This window comes from Anolis sagrei, chromosome 4 (genome assembly GCF_037176765.1).
Source record: "Anolis sagrei isolate rAnoSag1 chromosome 4, rAnoSag1.mat, whole genome shotgun sequence".
NCBI lineage: Eukaryota > Metazoa > Chordata > Lepidosauria > Squamata > Dactyloidae > Anolis > Anolis sagrei.
In genome coordinates, this window is record NC_090024.1 from 232,294,764 (window position 1) to 232,317,673 (window position 22,910).

The 22,910-nt window shown below is 40.8% G+C and overlaps 1 protein-coding gene across 1 annotated transcript in view; it reads left to right on the forward strand.

The window, feature by feature from the left end:
* Window positions 1–21,685, forward strand: part of SS18L1 (SS18L1 subunit of BAF chromatin remodeling complex) — a 38,836-nt gene extending 17,151 nt beyond the window's left edge. The window contains exons 3-11 of the mRNA XM_067468217.1: window positions 2,943–3,027; window positions 4,447–4,591; window positions 7,292–7,489; window positions 9,028–9,192; window positions 12,211–12,312; window positions 15,114–15,206; window positions 17,106–17,225; window positions 17,412–17,539; window positions 19,159–21,685. Coding sequence (XP_067324318.1) covers window positions 2,943–3,027; window positions 4,447–4,591; window positions 7,292–7,489; window positions 9,028–9,192; window positions 12,211–12,312; window positions 15,114–15,206; window positions 17,106–17,225; window positions 17,412–17,539; window positions 19,159–19,185 — 1,063 coding nt within the window. The 3' untranslated portion in view covers window positions 19,186–21,685. The remainder of the gene's footprint in view (window positions 1–2,942; window positions 3,028–4,446; window positions 4,592–7,291; window positions 7,490–9,027; window positions 9,193–12,210; window positions 12,313–15,113; window positions 15,207–17,105; window positions 17,226–17,411; window positions 17,540–19,158) is intronic.
* The last annotated feature ends 1,225 nt before the right edge of the window (window positions 21,686–22,910 follow it).

Consider the following 22,910-nt stretch of genomic DNA (forward strand, 5'->3'; position numbering starts at 1 on the left):
ATCTTTTGGTTTCCTGCCATTGGCAGGTAAATACGAGCACGAGTTCCTTTGTTGTGGTGGTTTCAAGTTACGCATAAGGAAATGCTGCCAGCTAAAATGTTTATGTCTAAAAATGCACACAAGCATGTTGTACTTCAATGAGTGGTTAATGTATTAGTTGGCAGGCCTATGTATAGCTCTGAAGGACATGCCGAGGCAGCCTTCCCTTCCTTCTTTTAGCCAGAACCACAGCTAATCAAATTGCAGAATCCTCGAATGGGCCCAGTGAGCTGATTCAGGCTCCATCAGGGTGGACCTATTTTGGGTTGTGAGCAGGAGAGCTTTTTCCAAATGTTACCAGAAATCTTTCCTGATATACTTAGTTACAGTGTTCCCTCCATCCACACTTACGACTTTTGCTGATTTAGTATTCACAGATTTGATTACACCATTCTGTAGTAAATCTTCTTCATCTTTCGATCCTTCTAACCCCTTGGTGGTGCAACTGGCTAAACCGCTGATCTGCTGATCTTGCTGATCGAAAGATTGGCAGTTTAAATCCGGGAAGCAGGGTGAGCTCCTGCTGTTAGCCACAGCTTCTTCCAACCTAGCAATTTAGAAACGTGCAAATATGAGTAGATTAATAGGTACCGCTTCTGCGGGAAGGTAATGGCGCTCCATTCATTCATGCCAGCTACATGACCTTGGAGGTGTCTACGGGCAACGCTGGCTCTTCTGCTTAGAAATGAAGATGAGCACCACCCTTGAGAGACAGACACAACTAGACTTAATGTCAGGGGAATCTTTTACCTTTACCTTTAAGTCTGCTTCCACTGTCTTTGGCCCAAGGCTCACTGACCTGGCAAACCCATGTTTGGCTAGTCCCATTGTAGACTGTAAATGGGGAACCATATGACCCGACCTCTGGTTTTCTATCAGGTGGAATATGGGGAAGAGTCAGTCAAATGCATACAGATGGGTTACAGCCCAGATATAAGTTTACTGCAGGACTAAAGCTCTCTAGATATGTTTGTACTACAAACCACGGTCACCATAGCCAGAGATTAGGAAGGCTGAGAGTTGCAGTTTGAAGCATCTGGAAAGCTACATGATTTCCACCCCTGGTTTACTGACATAGTGCAAATTAGATCGAAATCTTTGCCCATTCCTTAAACTTCAAAAATCTCTTCTAGTGAACTTTTCTGACTCGTCATCAAACTCTGATAGAGAAAATCTCAGTGACTTCAATGGACAATCCTCCCCACTTTCAGGTTGTTTAGGGTTCCATTCTCTAGTTAAGGGGTGGGCAAAGTGCAACCTATCCCACCTAGACTCTCCAACAGTAGAATTTAGTTTTGTATCCTCCAGGTGTTTTGAACATCGGCTCCCAGAATTCCTGACCATTAGACAAGCTGGCAAGGACTTCTGGGATTTGGAGTCCAAAACACCTGAAGGTCTAAAGGCTATGCTAGTGGTAAAAATGCATTTTTCCATAACAAATTTCTATTCAAAATGCTCCCCAAGGGTCAAGGAATGTCAGAGTCATGCTTCCTAGTCCTCTAGAGGGGCGTTGGATATATTTCTTCTTTGCCGGAGCAAGTACATTGTAGGATTAGCTAATTCTATCAGGTGGGACCTACAGTACTCCTGCCCTGGTATGAGCCATAATGCCTAGTTCTCTATTTGCCACGCTGCAGATGCTCAGGTTTCTCATGAACCTGCCATACATTTTCATAAGGATTATAGCTCAGATATATAGTTTTTGATTCATGCAGAAGATATCCCACCTTAAATCTCTTGCGTTTCCACATCAGACTAGAACAGGGGTAGAAAATATGTGGCTCTCCAGAATTGGCTGGACTGCAGTATCCATAAGTGATACCCAACAGAGCCACTGGTGTGGAAGAGGAAAGGTGCAGTTCAATGAGATCTAAGGCCCTTCCAGACAGGTTCTATATTCCGGGATCTGAACCCAGGCTTTCTGTTTATCCCAGATTGTCTGGCAGCATAGACTCGTATAATTCAGATTAAATCAGAAAACCTGGGATATAGGGCCTGTCTGTAAGGGGCCCCCTAGAGGGTCACACCTTGGCCACCTTTGGGATGGAAAGACCCTTTCTGAAAGCTATGAGAATTTTGACAGGGGATGTAGGCAGTTCTAACCTAGATGGACCAACGAATTTGATCTTTCCTATTTTGAATGCAGCATAGAACAGGTTGTTTTCTGGGTAAATGGACAGAGCCAAGCGAGGAAAATCCTCAACCAGTATTATGCGCCAGTAGTTGGAGTGCTGGACTGGGACCTAAAGAGTTCCAGGTTCAAACCCCAACTGAACCATGATGTTCACCGTGTGACCTTGATTCAGTCACACTCAGTCTGACCTATTTCACAGGGATTTTGTCAGGACAACATAAAGAGAAAAAAGAGACAGGCACCACCTTGAGCTCATTGGAGGAAAGGCAAGTTGTACGTGTTCATAATAAATAATACATCAAAATATGGTTGGGGTTAGAGGAAGGCAATGGCACACCTGTTCTGCACAAATCTTGCCAAGAAAATCCTTTGATAAAGTTGCCATAAGTTAGAAATAAAGGGAAGACACACAACAACAATACTCAGACAGCAGCCTGGTGCAAGTCAGAGATGTTGCAAGTGAATCTGTTATTTTCATCTGAGAAATATTGGAAGTATGATCTTGTAGGTGCTCATATACCTGCTCACATCAGTACTTAAGATGAGTTATTATTTATTTCGTATCAAAAGTATTGCATAAATTAGTATAAAACTGATAAAATAGAAGGTATGCAGGTGGCTAAATATCTTTTGACCAAATTTGGTGTATTATCTTGCCAAGTTCATAAAGTTGAGTTTAATTAGATGCACCCACTCTAAAGGTCGACATTGCACTTTTATTGCATAGTTAATCTGAATCAGATATTAATTATTTTTCTTTTGCCTATAGATACCAACAAATCTTGCACAGAAATCTGGTGTACTTGGCAACAATAGCAGACTCAAACCAGAATATGCAGTCATTGCTTCCTGCTGTAAGTACCTGCTTGACACTGAGTCTAGTCCATTATTTTGAGTGAAATGCTTTGATTGAGATTTCCTACAGGATATGAAATATTTTTGGGAAGAGGAGAAAAGACTTAGGGCGCATGCACGCTGTAGAATTAATGCAGCTTGGCTCCACTTTAACTGTTGTGGCTCAATTGCTATAGAACCACAGGATTTGTAGTTTAGTGAGACACCAGCACTCTTGGGCAGAGAAGGCTACAGACTTTGTAAAACTAGAACTCACACGATTCCATAGCATTGAGTGCTTTCAGTCTGCATTGATTCTATAGTGTATATGCACTCATAGTGTCTAATGGTATGGGGATTATTTTAGGTCAGTATGAGAAGCCTACAATGCCCTTTTTATATCATTGTGTTCCTGTCTCAGAGTCTGTCTCTTCCTAACATTCATTAATGTACAGTTAGTGGGCTACCCAGTAAAATTAGGTAAAACAGCAATGCATTCTCTCTATATAAAAATGAATAATAATATACTGTCTCTGCATATCCAGAATAAACATTACTGTCCACCTCGCAAGAGGTCATGTGCTTTTGGAAGATGGCTGAAGCTAGGGAAAATTATTTTGTGGTCTTCAGTGTCCAGAATCCCATCCTAGGTGGGGGATTTTGGAAATAGCAGTCAAAAGAACTAGCATTTTAATACTCTATATGCCCCCATACATATTATGAAACTGGGGCTAACCAAGATTGAATCTGTCTGTGTGAAATAGCTGCCCCTATTTTTCTGATAACAGAGGGCAAATTCCCTTTTGACTTCAAAGAAAGCATTGTTCAACCCAAATCCAAATCTTCATTTCATGTTGTCTTTCCTCTTTGTGCGCTGAAAACTGGAGTATTTCTGGATAGTGAAGATGTATGGATATGTTGTGTGCTGTTCTGGCAGGCCTCCCATCTGTAAGTGATAAATATAGTCTCAGCCCGCGTGTGTGTTTTCTAATTAACTGACTGCTAATTAAAATGGATTACAAAATATACAGAGCTGCCATTACCCGACACATCTTAGTGTTTTTCCTGCTCCCATCAGTTAACCTTCTAATTTCACGCTAATCTTCTGTAAATATATCTCTCTGTGTGTATGTTTTTAATCCAAAAAAATATGCTTTATCTCTTCCAACCTCCAAAATATGTGCTTGGATTCTTCTTGGGTTGTTTAGATTCGAAAGAGAAGATCACACGTACTATAATAATAGCTGTTGGTTTGCTCCTGATTGAAAATCCTTATTCATGATGTGATTCATTATTCATCACGGCTAACAATAAATCATAATAATGGGAGAAAATCTGCTGGATCAAACGTTCAAAAAACAACAACAGCATCAGCGGCAGCAGGCTCTCCAAAGAGACATCTCTCTCTGAATCTTTCTTCTCCTTGTTGCCATCTCCAGCCACCGACGCAAAACATGTCCCTGGGCCCCGGAGGGATGAATCAGAGCGCATCCAACCAGGCTCTCCATCCACAGAGCAACCTCAGTGATGCAATCGGGACCGGCCTTCCGCCTTCCTCCCTCATGCAGAGTCAGATTAGTAACGGTGAGCTTTCCGAGGTTGCCTGGCAACTCCATCGCAAAAACCCGGGTTTGTTTCAGAAGCTGCCTTTTATGGCTGTTTAACTAGCCTCTTGGGCACGTGGGGAATCTCAAATGTACACACACGTTGTCGGGTCTGCAGCTTGTAAAGGTTGTTGCTACCATGCTCCCCAGCGTGGGCTTCCTGATCAATCGATAGTTGAAAGCCAAGGCCATGAAGTTTGACATCATTGATCCTGTAAAGCATTGACTTCAGTGGCTTGTGAAGTAAATTGTATAAACGCCAGGGATGTCACCCATAAGAATTATGCCAAGTGAAAATTTTCAATTGCTGGCATTGCATAATGTGAGATCTTGAAAATGGTTAATAGGTACACATTCCCTCTGTACGTTTGTAAACCTCATTCCTTTGGAAATTTTCTTAGGGCGTCAAACTTTATTCTTTCCCCTTATCTATATTCCGTATCAATGTTCCCCATAATTTAAGCATTTTGGAGACCATGGAAAACCCCTGAGATTTAAGGGTTTTTGTATCTAGGAATTTGGATTGGGAACTAAAGGTAAACAAATATACATTTAACAAAAATAAACTTCTTGGTTACCTTATGCATTTCTTTGTTTGTTGCCATGTAGCTTCAAGTTGACTCTGTCCTATTGTAAGCTTTTCTTTGCAAGATTTATTTAGAGATTTGCTGTTGCTTTCTTCTAAGTCTGAAAGAGTTTGAAATAACAACAACAACAACAACAAGCCAGTAATGATGTTGCGGTTGATTTTATTTGGTCTTGTTTTATTTTATTTTATTGTGTGTGTTTTAATCTGTATTTTTTGGTTTTGTCCCCTTGTAAGCCGGCCCAAGTCCCTTTGGGAAGATGGTTGCAAGGTATAAAAATAAAGTTGTTGTTGTATTGTCGAAGGCTTTCATGGCTGGAATCACTAGGTTCTTGTGGGTTTTTTTGGGCTATAGGGCCATGTTCTAGAGGCATTTCTCCTGACGTTTCGCCTGCATCTATGGCAAGCATCCTCAGAGGTACCTCTGAGGATGCTTGCCATAGATGCAGGCGAAACGTCAGGAGAAATGCCTCTGGAACATGGCCCTATAGCCCGAAAAACCCCACAAGAACCTAAAGTTGTTGTTGTTTTTGTTGTTGTTATAGGTGGTCCCAATGGTGATTGGCACATTAGGTGCAGCGCCTAAAGACATTGGCCTGTACTTAAGCACAATCAGCACTGAAAAAATGACCATCTGTCAACTGCAAAAGGTCACCCTACTCAGATCTGCAAACATTATTCACCAATACATCACACAGTCCTAGACACTTGGGAAGTGTCCGACGTGTGATCCAATACAACAACCAGCATAGCGATCTTGTTTGCTGTGTACTAATCTTGTTGTGTTTCTGATGATGATGATGATGATGATGATGATGATGATGATAACAACAACAACAACTTTATTCTTATTCCCTGCCACCATCTCCCTGAAGGGACTCGGGGCGGCTTACAAATGGGACGAAATGCCCACAGACACAACTACAAAACAATTCATCAAAGCAAAAACACAATTAACATAAGAACATAGTTAAATATAACAATCCAGATAAAAGCACACATAATAAAACATAAGAGTATAAAACAGCAGCGTAAAAACTCAGTCAAAACAATACTCAACAAAGCCAGTTGCCAGTAGTACAATGGGTGTGACCAGGCTTTAAAAGGGCCAGGCATAGGATAGTGCAAGCAGTGTATAATAGGGCCAGGTATTGGATGAAGTGCAGAGAACAAAATATTATTAGGGAACCTGGGGACTGGGCATTCATAACTAAGGACTAAGCGTTCTCAAATGCAAACTGAAACATCCAGGTGTTCAAATCCCTGCGAAAGGAGGTCAAAGTGGGGGCTTGCCTAATCTTTGGGAGGGAGTTCCAAAGTTAGGGGGCCACCACCAAGAATGCTCGTACTTGTGACAGTGGTGGGAGTGAGAGGAGGGCTTCCCCGACGGAGCCCGTGCTGGTTCATAGGGGGAGATGAGATTCCAAAAGTCATCCAGTGACTTTCTGTGGCTGATGAGAGATTCAAACCCCGGCCTCCCAAAGACTAAGCGACACCTACTGAAACTCCCTCTTCTGGAATTTTACTAGGTGTTGCTTGTCACACAAACAGGTAGCAAGTACACCTGCAGAAATGCGAACATTAAAGGTACAGGAGCCCTTTCTAATTATTACATTCTAATTGTTGTAAGCCATCCTGAGTCCCTTCCAGGAGAGGAGGCAGGGTATAAATAAAAATGTGTTATTATTATTATTGCTCCAGAAAATATATTGTCTGGAGTCAGAATCTGCTTCCACATGAAATTCACCTTCAATTTCCAAATGTCGAGCTTTGCAGTAACTTAAAACTTCAGTAAAACATTCAGAAATAAATTTTAGGTATTATAAGAAAAGGGACAGAAGTTCCCAAGAGACTGCAGGCACAGCAAATGTTAGAGTTCTAAGTGTGAACTATTTTTGGCGTCTCACTGCTGTGCTAGAAATTTGAGGACTGAAGGAAGATTTCTTATTTGGGTCAGAATCCTCAAGGGCCGTGTGAGTAGGTACCCTAATCCTACCTCATGCCCTTCCTGTTCAAGACTAAAGGAAGGTGAAGTCTGAATAGTCTTCAGTGGCATCATTTCTTGTTGTCATTTCCTCTTTGCTTTCTGTGCAGGTCCCAATCATGTGTCTATGCAACAGTCAGGCCAGAACACAATGCCCACGACTTCCCTGAGCATGACTGTCAGCAGCCACGGAACTGGGCCCGGCTATAGCCATACGGTGCCTGCTTCTCAGAATGTACCAATGCAAGGCCAAGGGTCAATAGGCAACTACGTCTCACGGACAAATATCAACATGCAGTCCAACCCAGGTATGATTGCCTAGGTCTTCTTGTTCTTGGAAAAATATGTCATTTGTATAAAGCATCGCAGCTTTGTTGGACTTGGGAGCACTTATTACTCATCGAGGGCTGAGGAGGTAGCTTGAAGAAAGAGGTTATTTCACACGCCACAGTTGACATAGCACTATGAGTCCACTTCTGCAGCCATGGCTGTAGAATCCGGGAGTGTGTAGTCTGACAAGGCATTCGAGTTTTCTGGCTGAGAATTTTCAACATTCCTCTGTGGGTTCCATAGGATGGAACTATGGTATGGGATCATAATGCTATAATTGTGTAAGGTGTAAGTGCTTAGGGAAGCGAATTCAGAATTGGGCTGCCGTTCTTGTGCAACTCTGAGGTTGCTTGGTTTTGGCCTTAATGATTCATTAGTTGAGAACATCTCTTTTTAGAGTTCTCTCAGCACTGTGGGGCTTACAGTATATATAAAAATAAACAGAGAAAAGGGAAATAAATTGAGGTGGAATACACACATGGGGTTTTTAAAGATTAATGGCTGTAAGACAGAGTTCTGGGAGCTAGTTTTGTCCACTATGACTTTCTGCAGGTTGCATCCTTCCCATATGCATTTTAAAATCCAGACGTGATCCTAAAGCAGGAGTGAGAATTATGTGACCATCTAGATCAGTGATTCTCAACCTGTGGGTCCCCAGATGCTTGGGCCTTCAACTCTCAGAAATCCTAACAGCTGGTAAACTGGCTGGGATTTCTGGGAGTTATAGGCCAAAACATCTGGGGACCCACAGGTTGAGAACCACTGATCTAGATGTTGCTGAGCTGTAGTCCTTAGCATTCATTATAGCTTATATTATTTTCTAGTTCTGCTGAGTGTTATAGTTGATCAGTATCTGGAGGGTGTCCAATTAACACTCCTTCCTTAAAGGGAGACCCTTCATCTTATTTTAGAGATGAATTGCCACTCATGGAGCTAATTTGCCTTTTGGGAGGGGCATCCCTCCTTTTCCCATTTATTCAGTAAGCTGACATATCTAAAAGCAAACCAGGAATTCGAAGATAGTCTTGATTGCTATGTGCAGTCTGTGGGCTTCATGATTTCCTAGGTAGGCATTTTGGTTCCCTTAGATCAGTGGTTGTCAACCTTTGGGTCCAAAGGTGTTTTGGCCTACAACTTCTAGAAATCTCAGTTAGTTTACCAGCTGTTAGGATTTCTGGGAGTTGAAGGCCAAAACATCTGGGGATCCACAGGTTGAGAACCACTACCTTAAATTATTATAGGTCCAGGAGAGAGCTTTTCTAACAGGAAGTGATTGTCGGTCACTTATTCTTTACCTTCTGTTTTGAAAAAGGCTTCTGATATTAACTTGGCCTGGATAATTCCCAAAAACATGTCAAAAGTGTCCTCAACTATACCTAGGTGACAAATGGGGGCCAAAGAATTGTTGACAGTTTCTGAGTCTTGGGTAGGTTGCATATCTATGGGTCACACCTTATCCCCCTCAGATATGGATGTAGAATTTGAGGGTCATCGTATGCACTTGTGTACATTACAGTGTCCATGATGCACCAGCAAGCGGCAACGTCGCATTACAATTCTGCGCAAGCAGGAACCCAGCATTACCAAGGGCAGTCTTCCATTGCAATGATGAGTCAGAGTAACCAAGGCAACAGCATGATGGGACAGCGGCCGATGGGCCCCTACCGACCTTCACAGCAAGGTAACACCTTAATACTGTCTGAGCAGTGCTGGATTGCAGCTATGAGACAGGAATTTTGCAGTTTTCCTGTCATAGAGACAGGATTTTTGCAGTTTAGTTTCCATCTAGGATTTTTCTGTGGAAAAGTGTCTAGGAAAAGGGATCAAAAACATTTCATTGTGGAATAGTAGTTAACATTTACCTTTTTTACTTCTGGGTTGAATAATAACTCTAGAGTAGAGGCAAGTGGACAAAGAGAACCACACTGGAGAAATGACTTGGAGCAGCTCTCTTACAGCACCTTGATCGCATCCATATTGGCCTCCCTGCTTCACAGTTTCTTGGACCAAAATTTCAGAGCTTAGATGTCTTCTCCTGGATCATATCTTCATAAAACAAAGAAAAGTTACAGCATAATCCTAAACATGTTCACTTGGAAGTAAACCGCACTACGTTTAATAGGTCTTATTCCCCAAAAGAGAAATCAGCCTGCATCCTTCAATGTACATTTACCAAAGTACAAAATTTTAGCCTTAATCGGTATGCATCTTTACCCGTATTACCATTCCTAGACCCATATTTTTTTATTCATGCTGGGTGGCAAAATGCAACTTTATACATGACCAGGATTATTTGTGCTTTGGCGTACTTCTTTCTCTCTCCCCCTTTCTCTGTTCCTTCTCATTTCCTGCCATAGCAGCTGCAATCCTGACTTCCTTGCTTCTGATTCCAGAGAAGTAACAGGGGTTACTTGGCTACTAAATTCTCCCACCCTGAAGCAATGTACAAGGAGTAGTAAAATTGCCTTTGGGAAACGAAGGTGGTGTGGAAGGGTCTGTCAGCATGTTCTTTATGTGCATGCCAGAAAAGGGAGAGCAGTTTGCATTTGGGATGTAATCAGCAGAAGAGACAGAAGATGAATTCTTGTTGCAGTTGGTTGGAAAGAAAGAGCTATGGTACTGTAGGGTTGCCAGATGCCTTTTATTGTAGAATCTCCCCTTATTTAAGGGTGAGAAATCTCGTCCCTTATAGTGTTAGCAGGTGTTTTTTATTATAAAAGTTGTCCCCTATTAGAGGGTTAGCAAGTTTTTTCCCCGTTTTATAGACTAAACAAGATGTTGGAAAGTCTGAAGTTTTGGATTTGAGCCAAAGACATGTACATTCTGTAATTTATTCAGATGACATTAGGTTAATTCCACAGGAAAATACTTAACTAAGTTAACTAATAATTTGGTTCCCACTGATTTTATTCTAACACCTCTATGAAGTAGACTAAATGATAAGCTCCTTGCAAGCTTTTGTTTGGTTTTTTTTTTTGAGGGATAAAATTGTTTATGTTGTCATGGATATGTCTATAATTTAGGATCTTTAAGAGTGTACCATGCATTCCAAAGCAGGATAAAGCAAACCCACATTCACTGCATGTATATACGAAGCCCTATATGGTGCTTGTCTGCAATTAAATAAAGTTTGGAATGCCGTCCTAGAATGAGAAGCTTTGAGAAGTGAGGGAGTAAACACAGCTTATGGACATATCTTCATCTCAAATACAACTTTGCCCTATAGTCTTGGGTAGTAGTGATAGTGATGATGCTTCCCCCCCCCCCCCCCCCCGTATCAGGAGAGACTTGAGAAACTGCAAGTCGCTTCTGGTGTGACAGTATTGGCTGTCTGCAAGGACATTGTCCAGGGGATGGCCAGATGTTTTACCATCCTGTGGGAGGCTTCTCTCATGTCCCCGTGTGAGAAGCTGGAGCTGACAGATGGGAGCTTACCCCACTCCGGCAAAAGGGTTTAACCCATTGCGCCACTGGGGTCTCCTATGATGCTGATGATACTGATGATATATTTGAGCAAGCAGAGATCTGTATAGGACAATGGTGATTCAGTGAGTTTCATTGCTCATGAAGGATTTGAAAATGGATCCCCCCTATCTTTTTACTAACATCCTAACCATTACAACAGGAGTGGGCAACTGGGAGGCCAGGGGGCCACATTAGCCTTCAAGAATCCTAGGAGGACTGAATTCCCCTACTGTTTAATCCCATAAATATCTATTTCTACCCTCAGTTGTCCTCTAGGGAGCATGGTGGGCATTTAATCATGTTTTAATGCTTCTCTGGGCCACTTCCTTTTCACTTCACATTTTTGGAAAAGTCCATTCTAGGTTTGAAAATGACCTGGCAGGCAAATATGCATAGAAACTGACCTCATTGACCCTTAAAGAAAATTAGTGGGTGGAAACTTTTTGAAAAATGACCTCAGAAGGGGCCACAAAAGCAGCCTTAAAGGCTATTTATTTATTTGTTTGTTTGTTTGTTTGTTTGTTTACAGTATTTATATTCCGCCCTTCTCACCCCGCAGGGGACTCAGGGCGAATTACAGTGTACATATACATGGAAAACATTCAATGTCATAGACACACAACATATATAGACAGACACTCAGAGGCTATTTAATATTCCAGCTTTTCATGAGGGTATTCTGGCCACCAGGGGAGCTGTCGCTTCACCATCCATTTGTGACACTGATTAAGTACTTCCTCATTCTTTGCATGCTTACTGGAGATGTTTATGGCCTCGTAAATTAGTTAAATTAGCCTCCCCACATAAGCGGTACCTAAATTTCCTACTTGACAGATGCAACTGTCTTTTGGGCTGCAAAGGTTGACAGCAAGCTACACAAATTGGTCGGAAGCTCACTCCGACCCGTGTTGGCTTCGAACTCATGACCTTTCGGTCAGTAGTGATCTTAATGCAGCTGACTTCTAGCCAGCTGCGCCACAGTCTCGGTGCTATATCTATATCTGTATTCATTCCATGGGCCACTCCCTCCCTGCACTCCATGAAACTGGCTGTTGTTTTGATAGTACAGAACAGAGACTAGACTCAAACCAGAATCTCATTCTTGACGTTCTACACAAGGTATAGGTAGAAGCAGGGTGTATGGGAATTATTTGCGTTTAAAGAACTATTTTTTTTTGTTTCTTTTTTAACATCACTGTAGATTGATTTAAGATCCGTTTGCTCTGCTTTGTAGGCTCCTCTCAGCAGTATATGGGCCAGGAGGAATACTACAGTGAACAATACAGTCACGGACAAAGTTCATCAGAGCCCATGAACCAGCAATATTATCCTGACGGTAATTTGCTGAGCAGTCTGTCATATGTTTCTAAATCCATTGAAGTGCAAGAGAGTTTTGGGGATCCAGATTGGAATTAGGAAGTGGAAACACGTTCACAGACCTATGCTCCTAAGCCTTTTGTTCTGGAAACTACAGCCACTGATGATAATAGGGGTTATTTTCCAGCAGATTAGAAAGTTAACATCACAGCTGTTAGGAGGTCAAATTGCATGTGCCACAGTAGTTGAATGAGGGAAAAACCAATTCGTAAAGATGGGTGAAGCATCCAAGAAGGAGCCTGTAAAGTGCCACCATGCATGTGACATCATTCATTCAGTTCACCTTTGTGTGAAAGGTATTTTTTTTAATTTAAAAAATTAAATAGCAAGTGTGGCAAACTGGAGAAAACCTTTTAGGGAGTCATGCCAGCAACTGTATAGTATTATCCCATGTTTCTCTTAAGGTCCATTATCCTAACACTGAGATATTAAGTTTTTTGCCAACACAAAAGATATTTTCAAAAGAGTATCCCAGTTCTTATGCTATTATGAGGAAGCGTGGCATGTATTTATTTATTTATTTATGTAACAGTTTTGTATACCGGTCTTCTCACCTCTATCGAGGGACTCAGGCCGGTTTCCAACATCAATATGACATCAATATTACAGACATTAAAGCAAAATGAAAACAATAGTTTTGTTTTGTCGAATGGGGAAGATGGCATAAGGCAAAGCAACAAGAGGCATCAAACAGCTATAAAATTGGGTTGCTGTGAGTTTTCCGGGCTAGATAGCCGTGTTCTAGAAGTGTTCTTTTCTGACATTTCACCCACATCTATGGCAGGCATCCTCACAGGTTGAGCGGTCTGTTGGAAACTAGGCAAGTGAGGTTTATATATCTGTGGAATGTCCAGGATGGGACAAAGAACTCTTGTCTGGTTGAGGCAAGTATGAATGTTGCAGATGGTCACCTTGATTAGCATTTAATGGCCTTGCAGCTTCATAGAATCATAGAATCAAAGAGTTGGAAGAGACCTCATGGGCCATCCAGTCCAACCCCCTGCCAAGAAGCAGGAATATTGCATTCAAATCACCCCTGACAGATGGCCATCCAGCGTCTGTTTAAAAGCTTCCAAAGAAGGAGCCTCCACCACACTCCGGGGCAGAGAGTTCCACTGCTGAACGGCTCTCACAGTCAGGAAGTTCTTCCTCATGTTCAGATGGAATCTCCTCTCTTGTAGTTTGAAGCAATTGTTTCGCGTCCTAGTCTCCAGGGCAGCAGAAAACAAGCTTGCTCCCTCCTCCCTGTGGCTTCCTCTCACATATTTATACATAGCTATCATATCTCCCCTCAGCCTTCTCTTCTTCAAGCTCAACATGCCCAGCTCCTTAAGCCGCTCCTTATAGGGCTTGTTCATTTTAGAGCCTTGATCATTTTAGTCGCCCTCCTCTGGACACATTCCAGCTTGTCAATATCTCTCTTGAATTGTGGTGCCCAGAATTGGACACAATATTCCAGGTGTGGTCTAACCAAAGCAGAATAGAGGGGTAGCATTACTTTCCTAGATCTAGACACTATGCTCCTATTGATGCAGGCCAAAATCCCATTGGCTTTTTTTGCCGCCTGGCTGCTTTCTGCCTGGGGCTATCCTTTGTTGGGAGTTGTAAGCTGTCCCTGATTGTTTCTTGTCTGGAATCCCCCTGCTTTTTGAGTGTTGCTCTTTATTTACTGCTCTGATTTTAGAGTTAACATCAGGTAACACCTCCCAACAAAGGATTCCCCCAGGTAGGAAGCAGCCACGCTTTGAAGCTGCAAGGCCATTAAATCAAGGTGACCATTTGCAACATTCATACTTGCCTAAAGCAGACAAAAGTTCTTTCTTCCACTCTGGACATTCCACAGATATATACACCTTACATGCCTAGTTTCCAACAGATCCCTCAACCTCTGAGGATGCCTGCCATAGATGTGGGTGAAACGTCAGGACAGAATACTTCTGGAACATGGCCATACAGCCCGGAAAACTCACAGCAACTCAGAGATTCCAGCCATGAAAGCCTTCAACAACTATAATAAATATTCAAGAAAACAAAGGTGACCAATGTAAAAAGAAATTAATTCGCCAAGAAGTGTTTCGAGGGAGACTGCTTCTCACAGGCAGAACTTTTACAACTTTAAAATTAAGGAAATTTACCCTGCAGTTTTATCTCTTGCCTCTGTTTTGGAAATGAAGCACTTCTCTCTTTTTACCCATTGCAATTTAGTCATTTTTAACACTACAAATCTAAACAGTTTTAATACTTTCCCCATATTCTTCTAATAGGATCTACATTTCCATAGGGTGGGGCCGGGCAAATCTACAGTCATAGTGCTCAGCCCTTGAGCACACACATCAGTTTCTAGAATTCTTGCAGAAAAGCCTTTTTTGTGTCAGGAGTAACTTGAGAAATTGCAAGTCGTTACTGATATGAGAAAATTGGTCGTCTGCAAGGATGTTACCCAGGGGCGCCTGGATGTTTTATCATCCTGTGGGAAGCTTCTCTCATGTCCCTGCATGAGAAGCTGGAGCTGACAGACAGGAGCTCACCCCAGTTCCCAGATTTGAACCCCCTAACTTTCAGCCCGCAGTCCCATTGCGCCACCAGGGGCTCCCGGAAAAAAGCCATAGTTGTCCCATATATATATATATATATGCACACACACACACACACTTTATACATTCTCTTTTGGTTTTAAAGTCATTGTCATACATTTAAAATGCATATATACCTTTCCTTCTTAATCTCCATTTCTAATGTTCTGTTCTTTCCTGTTTTTAGGCCACGGGGACTATGCGTACCAGCAGTCATCCTATTCCGAACAAAGCTATGACAGAACATTTGACGATTCCACACAGCACTACTATGAAGGCGGTAAGGAGACACAGGGCAGAAGGGTTTCTCAAATGGGGGCAAAATCAGGATATTTACCTCCCAGTTACTTATTCTCCAGATGATAGTACTTCCTTCCAATGTCTATTGAGTTTATCATATTTTCAGCATGCACATCACCCACTCAACATAGTCCTCTGGGCATTTAAAATTAGATATGGAATTTGTTGATGTTATTTGCTGCCAAATTGAGTTCAACCTTTGACAACACTATGAAAGAGAGAGCTCCAAGATCTTCTGCCATCAACTGCCCTGCTTGAATGTTGCAAAGTCAAGATTGTGGCTTCCTTGATCGAACTGACGCATCCTTTTTCTAAAAAATAATGTTTATTGATTGAGAATTTGATTTGATTAAGAATTTGAGCTTGATTTTCTCTAGGGCGCATTCATTTGTATTTTTAGCAGCTTGCAGTGACTATAGGTCTTTCTCCTTTATCACCATATTTGAAAATGTGTGGATTTCTTCCGGTTAGCTTTCTTCACTGTTTACCTTTCACAACAATAGATAAAATAGAAAGATGCAGGATACCCTCCCTGGGAGCTGCATTACTGTTATTCTGACAGCAAGTGGAAACCTGGTTGTTTACAAAAACATTTGGTGCCCAACTTATTTTATACAGATCCACATTCTCTGGTTTTGAATTAAGACATCATTTTATTGTTTACCTTGTTTTAAGCTGATTGTGTTGATTTTATTATACGCTACTTGAGATCTTTAAAGGAAGAGCAGGATATAAATATTTAATAATAATTTAGAAATTAAAATCTCGTATGGGATAAATTGAATAAATGAGATAAACCCAGCAGAAATATACTATTAACATCAACTAAAGAGGCACTAGTGACTGTAAAAGGTATTGAAAACAATTATCAGTCTATTGCTGATGTACAACACATTGGCGAAATTGAAACAAGCGGTTACGAGAGCATGGAGCTCCAGAATGTGAACCGATGATATGCTGGAAATAGTTGCTATTTCTTTAGTTGCAAGCCTCCACTAGTTATTTGTTGTGTTTATAATTCTGATTGCTTACTGTGTTGTATGTGTATGCATTGGTTTGCAGTTTTTCTTTAACTCTTTATTGTGAGAGGGGCTACAGACCATGTGTTCAGGTCTGGGCTTGTTCAGGACTCAGACTCCATATTAGAAACGGTTTGCTTTCAGACACCAGCAGAAACAGTATGCTTTAGACTTCAATGTAGGAACAGTATGCTTAGAGACTATTAGACTTTCAGACTAGACAGAGACTCGTATTAGACTCTCAGAACTTTGGACTGTTGATTATAAGAAAGATGCCCCGTGTTACTTACACAGGGAAACTACTTCAAATCTATTTGTAACTGGATTGATAAGCAAAGTACTTGTATGCTGAATACATGAAGTTTGTGAGTAAACCAACTGTGTTACTTTTAAAGAAGTCTACTTATTTTTGTCTCTTGAGAGCATGATTTAAAGGCAGATATATTTTAAGGGAGAGTAGATGTTTCTGGGCAACTAAAAAGGAGACTTCTGAAACTCTGCTGTACATATAAATGTGTTTTTGTGCATTGGCATATCTATGTCCCTAACAGTTCAAAAACATGCCTAAGTACATCAATTTAATAGCTGACAAACCTAATTGCCTTGCATGAATGTCATTTCCCCAGAAGGCTATGGCACCATTTTTAAAAGATCGTGACTTCTAACAAGGTCATGCCTTTCCAAAGATTATAAAATCTCCAAAAGGTTATTGAGAATTCCATTTTCCCAAAATGATACGTGGATCTGTCATTTTTATTGACAACCAAATAATGTCATTCCTTTAAGAGAGAGAAAATGGGATGAGGATAATAATGATGATGATGATGGTGGTGGTGGTCATTATGATTTTCTCTCCTTAGGGAATTCCCAATACACTCAGCAGCAAGCGGGATACCAACAGGGAGCTGCCCAGCAGCAGACCTATTCACAGCAGCAATACCCAAATCAACAGAGCTACCCAGGACAACAGCAAGGATATGGTGAGAAAACTTGCACTGTCATGTTTTGCTTTGTTGATAATCTGCACATAATTGTGGATTCATTTTTTTTTTTTTGTGAAAACAATTTACTTGGGCAACATCTATCATCATTGAAGTAGGGTGTCATCAGTGTGTTTTGTGGTCTCTGTTTCTCATGGTTCTGCCTAAATATTGTCATTTTCCCAGGTCCTGCCCAAGGAGCTTCATCACAATATTCCAGTTACCAACAGGGCCAGGGGCAACAGTATGGGAGTTACAGAGCTTCTCAGACAGGACCATCTGCACAGCAACAGAGGCCTTATGGCTATGAGCAGGTGAGCTGGAAAGATGCCTGACCCCCTAAAAAGATGGAAGTGGAGTGCAAGAGATACATCTCAAGTGACCCCAAAAGCCTGTTTTGCATCTCCTCACATTCCTATTTTAAAGAGCAGATTCACAGATCATCCTAAGTATTCCAAAGAACCCCACATGCCCACAGAAAATATTAGTGTATGTACATCCGAGAAAACTTGCATTTTGGTACACAGAGAGGTGGATACAGCTGTCTACAGAAGGAGGGACCAAGGCAATTGGTCTTGAACTGTTGCCACCCCTGCCTTACAAGTACCACATCTCTTTGATTCTATGATCCCATCAATTGTAAGATGTATATATGGGAGGGAAAGTGTGTTTTAGAGTCGAAGAAATATGATATAAAATACTTGTGATGGTGATTCCCCACAGAGCAGTTTCTTCCTTTCCCCTTCCCCTTCCCTTTCCCCTTCCCCTTTCTCCCTTCTCCAGCTCTGAGAAGGCCTACCTCACAATGTCTCCATTGCAACACTGGCAATGGTAGGCAGGCTGTCTTTGTGGCCCTTTCCTTCCTTACTCCCTTCCCCTCATACACATGTCCCCTTTCTTTCCCAGTGACATCATAGAGAGCCACTTCACCTAGCAACTATCTTTGTGGTACAAACAAACATACCATATAAACGCGAGTATAAGCTGAGTTTTTCAGCCTTTTGAAGGCTGAAAAGGGCCCTCTTGGCTTATACTCAAGTCAAGGTTATTTATTATTTTACTCTGTTATTATTATTTTTATTACATTTATTATTTTATTCTATTATTGTTATTATTACATTTATATTATTTTACTCTATTATTATTTTGTTACATTTATTATTTTACTTTATTATTGTTATTATAAATTATTATTTTACTCTATTTATTATTGTCATTATTACATCTCCATTATTTTACTCTATTATTATTTTTGTTACATTTATTATTTTACTCTCTTCATTATTATTGGAAGGATACATAAGTACATTTACATCAAAGAAGGTTAGAATAATGGTTTGATCAGAGTTGGACAGTCTTATCTTAAATTACAGTTTTATGTAAATATTCGAAAACATTTAACCTACTGATGCCTCAATTAATGTAATTTTATTGGTATCTATTTTTATTTTGAAATTCCTTCACTTCCCATCCTCAGCTTACACTCAAGTCAATATGTTTTCCTAGTTTTTTGTGGTAAAACTAGGTGCCACAGCTTATATTTGGGTCGCCTTATACTCAAGTATATACGGGTACATACTTTGATGTTTATAGAAAGAGAAAGATGAACCCAGAGGTAGAAATGGATTGGATTGCAACTTTTACAATCATCATTTCGTTTCTTCCTGGATCCCTTGATGGAGAAGACCAGGATAAAGCTTATATGCAAAATTAATGTAGCTGGAATGATAATATGCAGAGGATTAGAATAAAAGCTAATGCTGTCTAGGGTAGGCTAATCAATTCAGTGTAATTTACATAGGTGTGACCTCACCAATTCAGCTGTTGATTCAGTGGATCTCTTCTAATTGAACAATTGAATTTAACTCCTATATATTTGGAAAAAAATGATTATATTTATTCTCTCCCCCTCTCTCTCAATGTTTCTTAACAGGGCCAGTATGGAAACTATCAGCAATAAAAGGAGGAGCACCTGTGTCAAAATTTGTTTCAATATTTATGTCCGTCTTTCAATCCTGGATGTACGGACATTTTTTTAAAATTCACTGTAATATGTTGGTTCCCCCATTAGCACAAAAGGAGCATCTGTATGTGAAATAGTATTCATTTCATGCTGGATATGAAGCAGAGCACTACTGGTAACAAGGCAATGCTTTGATGGTTTGGTATATTTTGGTGCTGTGTATAGTTATTGTATGTTGATACAATGCAGAGATTCTTCCTTCTTTACCCACAAGCCCTTTTGATGTTTTAAACTAGTTTTAGAGGTTGCCTGATGATCAGAGTTCTATGTATCCAATCCCCCCCTTTGAAAACGACAATATTCCAAAACACATCTAATGTGTAATTCAGTTTGTCTCCATTCTCTAGTCACATAGGTAAGGTAACACTGGTTTCTAATACGAAATACCAGCTCAGCTGCCTTGTAATTTCTTTTGTATGTACTCCCCCCTGAAACCCATAAATCTTAATTGGTCCAGAGTAGGATAGGTTTATTTTGTTTGTTTACCTGTAACTCATTCCTTTTCCAAATTGCACATAATGAAATGGATGGATGTAAATTTGATTTGTCACATCCCTTTATCGTGCAGCAGTAATTTTATGCAGCAGTGATTAGGCCTTTCCTAAACTGCATGCCTTCCCTCTGGTTATTTCCTGCTGCCAGTTAATTAACATGGGAAGTGACCTTGTTATGCCCATATATTTACATGTCCCATAATAGGTCAATACCAAAGAAGCATTGAATTGTGATACATTACATTTTAGAGAGCCCGGAAATGTCATAGTGGGTTTAGCCTGGGTACGGATAAGGGATATTTACATTGGTAAGAGGAAATGCTAATTTATTTGTTTCCTGTAATGCTCATGGAAGCGAGTACCTGCTGTGGTTGGAGACACACACACCCCACCTCCGATGTACATATTTTATATGCAACTATACATTTCTACAGAAACTAGGATTAGTTTTAGCCAGGTGTGTAGCTACAGAGTGGCAATGGTCTTAGCCAAATTAGAGCATTGCTCCTCCCCTTTTCCTCTAGTTTTCCATGACTGTGGATTTCAGAAGTCAGGTCAAGTTCAAGGGAAGCTCGAATCACAATCCAGATTGCTCCAAAAGCAATTGTGCAACTTCCTCAAGCATCTGGTTAATTGTCCAGTCATATTCTTAAAAGTTCTTCCACTTCAGATTTTGCAGCTACAAACAAAATAGAAGCAGCACATCTCTGCTCCTATCGTTCTTCCGTGCTGTTGCAGCTATAGCAGTTCTGAAATCGTTTCTGTACTTCCAATAACCCGAACTAACTGTGGACTGTTTCTTTGTGTTTCGTGGAGTGGAGCCCTCCCAAAAAGAGCCTGAGAGGGAGAGTAAGATTCTGGTGTGAGAAAATTGGCCGTCTGCAAGGATGTTGCCCAGGGGATGCATGGATATTTTACCATCTTGTGGGAGGCTTCTCTCATGTCTCCACCTGAGAAGTTGGAGCTGACAGATAGGAGCTCACCCCGCTCCCCTGATTCGAACTACCATCCTTTTGGTCAGCAGTCCTGCCAGCACATTGTGCCATCAGGGGTCCTACCTTAAGGAAATGCAAGAATAGTGGTATTGTAAATGCACTGTCTTTGCTAGTTCACAAGGGTTCTCCTGATGGCACAGAACTGCTGTGACAATACATGAACATCACAGGTATCTGGCCCACAACAGGGAGCAGAGGAGGAAAGGGAGTCGGATCCTGTGACAGATTCCTTCTCCTAGATTAGCCTTGTAGTTTCCCATTTGCTCCCTCCCTGGATTACATACTTGGAACTTATGTAATGCTCTACATGTGGACCAATAGCTGTGTTCATTGGTGGGCTCATTGTGCTAGGTTTGACCTGGTTCTTACTCAGGGTTGATAAATGCAGCCAGTTTTTAAAGACACAACGTAAGACTGCTGCTGAGTTTCTGTTCACTCACAGCTTCCCAAAACCAGAGTCACTAGTCCGCAATGACTGTCTCTATTACAGTCCTTCCTGCCTCCTATCTACAGCATTTCCCTATCTGGGCATCTTACAGAGACGTGCCTCTGGTTTTTATTTGGCAGTTCTTCCTTGAGCTATGTTTGGCTCCCTTCATCTCCTTCACAGGCTGCATCTATACTGTAGAATTAATACAGTTTGACACCACTTTAACAGTTACGACTCAATACTATGGAATCATGGGAACCATAGTTTTACAAGGTCCTTGGCCTTCTCTGTCAAAGAGTTTGATTGCCTCGCCAAAGTACAACTCCCAGGATTCTACAGTGTTGAGTCATGGCAGTGAAAGAGGTGTCAAACTGTGTTAATTCTATGGTGTAGATGCCTCATTAAACACCAACCATCTAGCACCATCTCTGGATGGAGGTTGCTCACGTTGTTTATAGCCATTCTCATAGCCTTGGTGCTATCTCACATGAACTAAAATTCATGTAACCCCCCCCCCCCCCCCCCCAAATGCACATTCATGGTAAAAATGGATATATCGCATACAGAAGACCATTCAACAGAGCTTGCATACCACAACATTCATAACAGATAAGATAAAAATAGGTCCATGTTACCAACTGCAAATAGAGGCCATCCTTCACTTGCAAAGCAGCAGCTTTGATAAGGGGCACAAAAGTTAAATGTAGCTATAATTAACGTGTTGCAAAACAACTTTACAGATTACATAACATAGTGTTGATATTATTAGCCATTTGTTACCCTCTGGGATGATGGTTCTCGCTTTTGGATGAAAGGTGGGATATAAATAAGTGATGGATGAATGTTGCCTGTACATTTTATGTGATGATATTGTATATTTATTATTGTTATTGTTGTTATTATTATTATTATTATTTTAACTGTGAATGAAAAAAAAGAAGATGATATGGAATCTGAAGATGTTTGTATATTAGTTTTACCACAATATTGTTATTCTATTCCTGATTGTGGGCTCATCCAGAAGGGAAAAAATGTCTTTGGAAATACAAGAAATTTCCAGTTCCTTGTTTTGATTTTAGCTGTATATTCCCAGGTTTCCATCAATCCCCCATGCCTTCCTTTCCCCCCTCCAACCGATTATGTGTTACATCTAGACTTCTGCAATATTTCAGATATTATTGTTTACCGGTTTCCAATCCCCCTTCTATATGATTATTATTCAGGTATTATGGTCAGAGTTCTAAGGTACTCTATCGATAGTACTCTAGTTAAGGATTTGGATCATTTTGTTTTGGTGCAAAACATACTGTTATGATGATTCTGTGTCCTGGAAACAATAACTTGATGGTGACAATTTTAGGTAGCCATCTTTATTGGTGGTGACTGTCTTAGGGCCCTTCCACACAGCCATATAACCCAGAATATCAAGGCAGAAAATCCCACAATATCTGCTTTGAACTGTAATATATGGCAGTGTGGACTCACATAACCTAGTTCAAAGTAGATATTGTGGGATTTTCTGTTTTGATATTCTGGGTTATATGGCTGTGTGGGAGGGCCCTGAAATAATACAAATAGACAGCCACTTTATTTCAGAAAATGCTGAATTACTTGCAATGGATCTGGGAACTAGGAATACAAAATTCCCTGGAAATACTTTGGGATGAAGAAAACACGTTGATGTCCAAAATAGAATTGGTTTTGTACCGGAACGAATCCTGGAACTTTGAGAGACTTTTCTTC